General features: G+C 41.5%; 1 protein-coding gene across 1 annotated transcript; it reads right to left on the reverse strand.

Moving 5' to 3' along the window:
• Positions 1-2,559: 2,559 nt before the first annotated feature.
• LOC129939233 (uncharacterized) lies at positions 2,560-9,618 on the reverse strand. The gene is made up of 2 exons (XM_056047175.1): positions 8,632-9,618; positions 2,560-2,682 (listed from the first exon to the last, which is right to left on the reverse strand). Exons 1-2 carry the CDS (start codon positions 9,616-9,618, stop codon positions 2,560-2,562), a joined length of 1,110 nt encoding a protein of 369 aa, XP_055903150.1.
• Between the last annotated feature and the right edge of the window lie 566 nt (positions 9,619-10,184).

Here is a 10,184-nt window from a genome sequence, read left to right on the forward strand (position 1 = left end):
GCTGTCCTTCCAGCCTCAAATGATTCACCAGAGGCTTTCAGGTTTCTCGCAGCTTCCCGCCTTTGTTTATATAGGCTTTTAGAGGATTTCTCCTTTCCGTTTCTGGATATACTCTCAGTAGAGCCATTCTTCACAACCCTGCCACTATTGGAATTAGGTATCGCTACCTTCCTACTCTCGTTGCTGCCAACAGCAAAAGAGGGTTCATGGATTGCCCCTACTCCCTTCTCTATGTTGGCCGCAGAAGATACAGCAACAGGCTTTGGCGCCAAACTACTGCCAGGTCTTGAAAATATATCGGTCTCATAATTTTTTTCTATTTTGTTATTCATATTTGGTTAAACGAGTTGCGAAGAATGCGAGGTCCGTCTGTCCTGAGATTCGAATTATAAAGATAAAGCAAGTTAATCCGGATACTCCGTTAGAGACTGAGCTATTTTTTTAATTGGACCCCAGCCAGGCTAATAATCGGCACTGGTCGTTTAAATCCTTACATCCAGCCCAATAAAGATAAGAGGTGATTAAATAGGGAGAGATAGGATAAGGAGTCAGTTGATGTTAAGAACATCATTCAGATATGTGAGGAAGTTATTAGGATCGGTAAGTAGCAAACAGAGATATTCAAAGTCCCAATTAAATAGTTACAACTTTTAAAATGATTTTTTCAGATATTTATTACTAAAGCAGATTTTTCTATGGAAATCCTTATTATTTACATAAATTTAAAAGACTTAATCAGCAAAGAAACTATGTTGTTGGCGATCGACGGACTTGAGTTCTTGTATTAACTGGTCATTCAAAGCCTTAATAGTCAATTACACATATGGGAAATTCGCGCTGCCCCATAAAAGTTGAAAATAACTTAACAGAACCATTGGATGTCGCTGTCATCCGGGGCACTATCTTTCAGAAGTCTATCCGATTACTAGCATATGTAGATGACATTGAGATAATCACAAGAAATCAGCGTGATTTCAAAGGAATTGGGGTATAAAGGTGGCAAAAATGGGTCTAACGGTTATTGAGGCCAAATAAAGTACATGCTGTCATCCAAAAATTACTTACAACACCGACGCCTTAGTCAAAACGTCACTATCGACAGACGTAACTTTGAGGTAGTTAATGCGACCTTGTCTACCTAGGCTCCGCTATAAATACTGTACGGGCTGTAAAGTGACGCAGATTGAGCCAGAACTCCAACGACTGAGATGGCTGGGTCACGTAGAGCGTATAAAAAGCTAATGCTCCTGGACGCAAAGTCTTCGGATCCACTTCCACAGGATAGATAGCTAGGGACCGAGCTAGATGGAGAAGTTTGTTTGGTGTGACTCTAGTTCACAAAGAACTGTAGTGCCACCTTAAGTAAAGTAATTAAGCTATGCAATTTCTTAATTCAAAATACCGTGTTAAATCGGCTGTGGAATGCCTACTCTTGACGAGAATATTCAACAAAACCTGGGTTTTGTTCAACATTACAATCTTTAAGCAGCAATAATTCTGAGTTGTTTTAGAACAACACATATATGTAGTTTCGATTCTCTACATCACAAATTTTCCCAACAGCTGAGATTTTCCAGCAGTTTCACTATCACCGACCGAAAAGTTACTTCAGTTTTGAAAATTGATTCGACTAGTTTCAATGTATTGTTAAAGCGTTTCTCGATCAATTTTTAGTAGAAGTGTAAAGTAAGAACTACAAATATCAAAAGATAGTGGCTTTAAATTTGAAATTATTGGTTAAACCTTTTATAGAAAAACTCTTTACATGTAAATTTGTGTAGGGTGTATTGAAATGACGAACAACTGACGATTACATTCTCTTAGATGTTTTTATTCTTCTCAATTTTAAAATGGCTTTTATGTTCAATCAATAAACCTTCCTGATGCGCAACTCACAGGGTTTAGGTAATTACAAACATAAGTATAGAATATAAAAGAAATTAACAACACAACCGAATCACATCAATAGATCTTTGACCTTTTGCGCAGATATTTTTCCTCAATATAGTGACGCACTCCCTATCGCTTATTCACTTCTTACCACCAACAGCAGCAGCCATAACAAAACCAACGATACTGCACAAGGAAACAAAGAATAAATAATATCGTTAAGAGCAATTAATAAATCGGTCCATCTGACACCTTTTAAAAAGTCGTCAACGATCCCAACAACAGCCCCGAACTCTGTCCCTTGCATCGCCATTCCAGCCCGCTATTCCGTAATACGACTTATCAGACAGGGTTGGTTCAGAGATTCTAAATTTAAATAATTATTTCCAGTTACTGCATAAAAATAACCAATGTGTCGTCGTCGTCGCTGTCGTTGTCTGACGCTTTGACGTTGTGACGTATCATTTGTCTGGCAAACGAGATGATCACGCCAGAGAGAAGCGCGAGAGTGATAATAAGCTCAAGGAAGCTTACAGTGTTTTTGTAAACTTATAGAACTCAGCTAATTCACTTGAGCACATGCTCACCATATTTTAAAATCGATCCCTTTTAACTTCAAGGCACCTATACGGTCTTATTTATATTCCATTAAGATCACCCCATTCGTCATCATCGACAAATCGAGTTCAGAAATCGCGCCGCGGAGGCGGCTTTCTCAAGTTGAGGTATCAGAAACTTTATGAGTGCGCCACCACCACCGCTGTCGCTGTCGGTGCCATTGTCAGTGATTAACTGGGTAATTAATTGATCTAAATGAATTTGTTAATTCGTTATAATTACATTGTAAATTTAACTGGACTGCTCCCCGCGCAACCTGATGCGGTAGCAAGCGTGTAGAATGAGTGAAAGTTATAATAATAATTGAATTTTGTTTATAAAATTAACTCGATATCGACTTTGAATGTTCTTTTATATTTTATTACCTTGTTTGAAAAAATAACATTAAAATAAAATAACAAATTGGCAATTGGCCAACAGGTTGTTTGTTATACAGTAGTGGCTTAATGTAAAATGTTAAAATGTTAAAGGTATTGCGATGGAGGTTCGGTGCGGTTGTTCTTATCTTCAGTTGAATAAAGTACACCTCCATATACTTTATTCATGGAAAGGTTGCGCATAAGCAATTAGGATGCAGATTCTTCTACATTGTTGCAAAGTAATAATTAAGTCTGAAGTAATAAAGAAACGTAACAAATTCTTCATAGTGACATTTTGAAATATCAAAATATGATGTAAGTAGCGCTGGGTGATGTGAAATAGACACTTGTTGCTGTTTTGTGATAAAGACTTTAGAAAAAGAACTTCTTTTAAAGTCTTATGCGAAGGTTTCTGTGAAGAACCTATTCAACAAAGTGAAGTAACGTATTCATTTGAATTTAAAAACTGAGCTATTTGAGCAAAGGTTATGAAATATGATTAGCATTGACACAAACCATAGGGAGAATAGTTGAAGAGTAACCAAGCGGTTACTAGAGAAAACAGTATAGTTGGTTCATGCATTTGCTTATCTTATGCACACAAATTGTAGACTTTCCACTGCGTGGCCTTAGGACGTGCATAGGTTTCGTGATACAGCTGGAAATATTAAGTTTCTATTAACGTTGCGTGAGTATGCAAAATTTGACTTCATCGCTAAAGCCTAGTACATACTTCCACGTGAAGTGAACGTTCGCCAGTGGAGAAAGTGAACTTTTGACATTGCTCACTGGTACACACTTGTGAGTACACGTTGTGAACATGCGGAAACCAAATGTCAAAGCTTCACCAACAGTTCCAGTACATTTTGCACGTGAATTGCCCGTGAACAAAAACTCTCCACTTTGTTCTCCACTCAGCTTCACGAGCAAGTTCACGGGTGAACCAAAAACTGAAATTTGTATGGGTTCACGAGATGGTTCACAAGTATGTACTAGGCTTAAAAGTGGAAATAATCGGGATCAAATTGAACATACAATGCGGTTCACATGGTTAGACACATCATATTTCTCTGAATGAAATTTAATTTGTCCGTTTTTTTTTTTTGATGAACTACCAACTAAAGCCTAGTACATACTTGTGAACCATCTCGTGAACCCATACAAATTTCAGTTTTTGGTTCACCCGTGAACTTGCTCGTGAAGCTGAGTGGAGAACAAAGTGGAGAGTTTTCGTTCACGGGCAATTCACGTGCAAAATGTACGGGAACTGTTGGTGAAGCTTTGACATTTGGATTTATGTCTTCATTAGAGTGTTTTTGAAACGTCAAATGTTCACAACGTGTACTCACAAGTGTGTACCAGTGAGCAATGTCAAAAGTTCACTTTCTCCACTGGCGAACGTTCACTTCACGAGGAAGTATGTACTAGGCTTAAAAGGTAATTAAATTCTCCTCGAAAAAAAAAAAACTAAATTCAAGATTAACGAGACGAACTGAATGGTTGTTTCGATCTCTTTCTCCTGACTTATGCTAAAAAAGCTCAAATAAATCGGTTCGCTTGGTTAGACGCATGAATTATTTCAGTTAGTTTCTTAATGCTGGGTAATGCAAATTTAATTTTATTAAATGAGCGTACGTAATAAAAGTTTTTCCAAGTGTTGAAAGTGATATAGGAATAATAGGAAAAATTGAGGCCCACTACACCGAAGGGTTAGGTTAGGGTTAGGTTAACGTGGCTGCGGATTTATAATCCACACACTTAGGCCAAGAGAAAGGCCCATTGTGATACCACATGAATCTAGAGAATTACTTCTAACTAGTAGAACCATTTTGAGCTTTTTATAAAGCGAAGAAGATATTTAATATCCTTTTTAGCTAGTTCGCTGGGATTATCAAAAGAGTAGTCCCCCAGATGAAGTTTGCGCTTGAGTGAAAGAGCAGGGCAGGTGCATAAGAGATGAGAGATTGTTTCCTCTTCTTCTTCGTCCATGCAGCTCCTACAGAAGTCATTTGAGGCTACGCCTAGTCGTATTGCGTGTCTGCCTATAAGACAGTGTCCTGTAAGGACACCTATTAGGGAGCTAATATGAAGTCTGCTTTGAGATAACAAGTCTTTAGAGCGCTTTAGGTCCAGTGAAGGCCATATGAGTTTTGTGGCTGCGCATGTTGGTAAGTTGTGCCACCTAGAATTTGCTATCGCAAAAGCTGTTTCTTTTAGCATAAGTTTACATGTAGCTATCGGTATACCTATCTTCTCCCTTTCAGGTGAAATAGGTTTGACGGTTCCATTTTTAGCGAGTTCATCGGCTCTACAATTACCTGTGATGTCTCTGTGGCCCGGCACCCAACAGAGGTGAATGTTAAATTGCTGCGCCATCTCCATAAGAGACGATCGACAATCGAGGGCCGTCAAAGATTTGGTCGAGACACCGTCAAGGGATTTGATAGCAGCTTGACTGTCAGAGAAGATGCGGATATCAGAAGTTGATATCACGTTTTCTCTTAGCCAGGAGAGAACCTCTTTGATCGCCAAAATTTCCGCTTGAAAAACGCTACAATGATTAGGGAGGCGGAATGAGATGCTTAGATTAAGCTTTTCCGAGTACACGCCACCACCAACTCCCTCATTTGTCTTAGATCCATCTGTATAAAAATGAATACTTTTGTTATCCAGGAGTTTTTTGTCTTCCCATTCATCTCTGGATGGAATGGATATCTGGAAGTTTTTTCCAAATAGGGGTTTAGGTATAGTGTAGTCTATGTACTTTGGTATAGAACCAAAGAGGTTCAAAATGATAGAGTGTCCCACATTGTTGTTGGTCCATTGAGATGAGGCGTCGATTCTTATCGCTGTACTCGCTGCCACTTGTTTACTGAAGATGTCGAGGGGTGTCAGATGGAGGAGAGTGTCTAACGCTGCTGAGGGTGTGGTTCTCAATGCCCCGCTTATGCAGAGACATGCAGTGCGCTGAACTCTGCTGAGTATGTCGCAGTATGTGACTTTCTCCAGTGCAGTCCACCATACTGCAACCCCGTACATAAGTATTGGTCGGATGACCGATGTGTATAGCCAGTAGGTTATGCGAGGTTGAAAACCCCATTTGCTTCCTATAGCTTTCTTGCAAAGGAAAAGAGCTACTGTAGCTTTTTTAACTCTTTCCTGTATATTGGATTTCCAACTTAATTTTTTGTCCAATATCAGACCAAGGTATTTGGCTTCATTGGTAAAAATTAGTGGTATACCTTTTATCGAAGGAGGTACAATTACTGGGATCTTGTATTTCCGTGTGAAAAGGACGAGGTCTGTTTTTTGAGGATTAATACTAAGTCCGCAGTTATCAGCCCATCTAGTGAGCATATTGAGTGCATTTTGGAGGAGGTCTCTCAGTGTATTAGGATGTTCCCCTGTGACAGCGATAGCAACATCATCGGCATACGCAACCACTCTGTAGCCATCCCTCTCAAGGGATATTAGTAGTTGGTTAACCACTATGTTCCACAGGAGAGGGGACAGAACACCTCCTTGCGGAGTGCCTCTACTGACAGACCTTTTTGTGCAAAAATCTCCCAAACTGGAGTTGATGATCCTGCTTTTTAGCATTAGATTAATCAACTCACAGATTGAGTATTCGACGTTTAAGGTCGTCATAGCAGAAGTGATAGCAGATGTGTCAACGTTGTTGAAAGCGCCCTCAATATCCAAGAAGGCCACCATAGTGTATTCCTTTTTATCTAGGGAGTATTCGATAGTTCTTACCAGAGTGTGCAAGGCTGTTTCTACCGATTTCCCTTTGCAGTAAGCATGCTGAGACATTGATAGTCTCTTCTCAATGTTGTTACGTATATGGATATCGATCAATCGTTCCAGAGTTTTGAGAATGAAAGATGATAGGCTAATAGGTCTTAGGTCCTTAGGGTTGACATGAGAGCATTTTCCCGCCTTGGGAATGAAAACTACCTTTACATCTCTCCAGCGCCGAGGTATATAGACCAGATCTATACAACTTTTAAAGATCATCTCAATGATGGGCGAAGTTATATCAATGGTATATTGTAGCTCAGCTGGTATGATTTGATCTGGACCTGGAGATTTGTAAGGTTTGAAACTATTCAGAGCCCATGTCAATTTTTCTTTTGTAACCAGACCTTGAGGAAAAATTAAGTTAATACCCGGCCCAGGACTGTATGTTGTATTAACGGATTGGGAGCTATCTGGGAAGTGGGTGTCTAGTAGCAGGTTTAGCGTTTCTTCGCAAGAGTTAGTCCATGTACCATCTGATTTTTTAAGACAACTAGGCATGGTTGGACTTGTGGAGAGAATCTTCCTTATCCTTGATGCCTCCGCGGATTCTTCTATTGAGTTACAGAAGGATCTCCATGAGGATCTTTTGGCTATTCTCAATTCTAGTTTATACTTTTTGAGAGATTCTTTATAGGAATCCCAATCTTGGGGATGTCTAGTCTTTTTCGCTTGATTGAAAAGCCTTCTACAACCTCTCCTGAGTATATCTAGTTCAGCAGCCCACCAATATGGTTTCTTCTTTCCTCGCACTGTTGTGAGGGGGCAGGCAGTTTCCATGGCTTTATTGAGGGCTGCTGTAAGTTCATCGACCTTTTGATCGAGTTCAGGAGCGCACAAGGGCGGATCCGAAAGTTCTGGTTTAATTAGATTTTTCAAAGTCGCCCTATATTTTGGCCAATCTGTTTTCCTATAGTTTCGGAATTGGATCGGTTTTGGGGTCTCTTCAATAAGTGAGAATTGGATGTATCTATGGTCGGAGAACGAGTTCTCCTTTGATACTCTCCAATTCAATATTTTATTTGAGAGATTTAACGAGACAAGAGTTAGATCTAAAACTTCTTGTCGATTTTTTGTGACGAAGGTTGGTTCACTACCTACATTACTTACTACCAGATTACTTGTTAGAATATAATCAAAAAGAGACTCACCTCTGTTATTTATATCGGTACTACCCCATGTAGTATGGTGCGCATTGGCATCACAACCGATAATTAGGTTTGTTTTCTGTCTTGTTGATTCAGCGACCGTCTTCTCAAGAATGGTACCAGGCAGTGGACCCTGGTGGTCGTGGCCCAAATATGCTGATACCAGCCAGTAGGTATGGTTGTCTATTACCATACTGGCTGTGGTGACGTCTTTATCACTGAAATGGGGGAGTAAAAATACATTTAGATTACGTTTTACTAGTATGCAGGACCTTGGGTTACCTTTTCCTGTTACATATAGTATGTAGTAGCCAGGAGTTCTCAATCCTCGAACTAGGGATTTCACAATCCAAGGTTCTTGGATGAGAACGACATCTTCTCCAGTTTTTGTCAGGCGGAGAAGAAGGGAGGCCGAAGCCGTTTTAGAGTGTTGGAGGTTAATCTGTAGTATTTGCAGCATTTTGGCTACAAATAGGCAGATCAACCTCCACCACTGTTAAATCCAGCTCATCCAGATCAGACGAAGAGGAATCTAATAGTTCATCTTCTTCCTCACTGGGAAGAGCTTTGTCGATTGAGTCGTCGGTCTCCATTAGGGATAAACCTTTGACGTTTTTGGGAGAAGACTGTGCTGCGACAGAAGAGGGGCCCGCCACATTTTTATCCACATCCAAGAATGGGAGGGTGATAATAGCACTGGGACCCACCACGTCTTGCTGCACAGCTTCGGAAGAAGACTGTACTGCGACAGAAGAGGGCCCAGGTAGATCATCAACAACATCCAAGGATGGGAAGGTGATAGCAGCAATGGGACTTACTACGTCTTGCGACACAGCCTTCGAAGGAGGTTGTGGAGGCTCGCATGAAGCGTCTGCCTCATCTTTTTTATATACGCGGAGCGTGACTGACTCGAAACCGTATCTTATCACGCCCTTATCTCGCGCCAGAGAAGCCACAGAGTCTTTATTGATTACGATAATCGCACTTCTATAAAGACCCTTTGGCTCCTCCAGTTTCGCGATCTTCCAGTCGTGACAAGGGAGGTTCGGGTTGCTGATCCTGATCATTGCGCTAATGTCATCTGGACAAGAGGGTTCTATCGGGATCCATGCGCGAGCTCTCGGCCTGCAAGGAATATCTTCCTTTGCAACGACCTCGAGTTTTGCGCCTGGCCAGACTTCGCCCAGCATGCCGACAGCAAGCGTATATAGATCGCGCGACCTCTGATCGTTACAAGCGATGAGTTTGACATGACCTTGATGCCAACCCCAATCGCTTGTTACTGGTGGTGGACCCGGATGCTCTCTCATGACTTTGAGAAAGCCAGCCGAGAGCCCCAGTTTCACCATCTGCCAACGGTCAGAAGTAATCGTGCCATCAATATTGCTCCTATCAATGACCGCTACTATGATCTTTTTAGGCTCTTTGAGTACATCACTGAAAGGTTTAGTGAGTGGTACTCTGGCCATGTTAGGAGTGCTGGTGTTTTGCACTTTGGGCTTTTTAGGGACGGGAGTGGGCTCCTCCAAAGATCTTTGTCGTTTTGACGTGGAGTCATGGTGACTGGTTTTATCCAGAATGGATTTAGCCCACTCCTGCCTCTTGCTAAGGATGGGATTACTTCCATCCCCCAGTGATGAATCAGAGGATTTTAGAATCCTCATCGCATAGCGCCGTTGTTTATAGGAGCTCCTAGGAGCATTCTGGAGAGGTTTACTCTCTTTGGTAGTGGAAGGATCATTTTTCACGAACTTTCCACTACCGACTTGAGAAAGAGTTTTAGTCGTTGATACATCCTTTGCCATACCGGAAAAAGGGCAGTGACTTGGCACAAGCCCTTTTCCGGTGTCAGGCACAGGAGTAACGACAGCCGACGTTGCCGCCGAACTGCCGCCCGGTGTGGATAGAACCTGTACTGCACACGAAGAAGGGCAGTGACTAGGCACAATCCCTTCTCCGATGTTAGGCACAGGTGCAACGACAGCCAACGTTGCCGCCGAACTGCCGCCCGGTGTAGCTGGAGTACCGGCACCGGTTTGACGATTTTGTTTTGGGTTTGTTTTTTGTTTTTGTTTTAGTTTTTGTTTTAGTTTGTACATTTGGATTCCCACGAGTAGGCGAAGTAAAAGGGGGGTCCATCTGTGCAGAGATTCGCTTACACAGATAAGGCTAGCTAATCCGGAGGTCGCCTGGTATCCGGATACTCCGTTATCGACTGAGCTATTTTTAGAAATTGGGCCCTCAGCCTGGCTGATCATCGGCACGGGTCGTATAACACCTTAGATCCAGCCCAATTGGGAAGTTGAAGGGAGGGATATGTATTGGAAAAGGAGAGACGAACAGCAATTGAGCCATAAGCGTCCCAGGAAGG

This window comes from Eupeodes corollae, chromosome 1 (genome assembly GCF_945859685.1).
Source record: "Eupeodes corollae chromosome 1, idEupCoro1.1, whole genome shotgun sequence".
NCBI lineage: Eukaryota > Metazoa > Arthropoda > Insecta > Diptera > Syrphidae > Eupeodes > Eupeodes corollae.

What these genes read in the sequence shown, in the direction of transcription:
- LOC129939233 (XM_056047175.1), bottom strand. Translation starts at nt 9,618, where the DNA reads ATGGCAAAGGATGTATCAACGACTAAAACTCTTTCTCAAGTCGGTAGT. An exon ending in AGGCTGTGTCGCAAGACGTA is followed by an intron (nt 2,683 to 8,631) that starts GTAAGTCCCATT and finishes TTAATTACCCAG; the next exon opens with TTAATCACTGACAATGGCAC.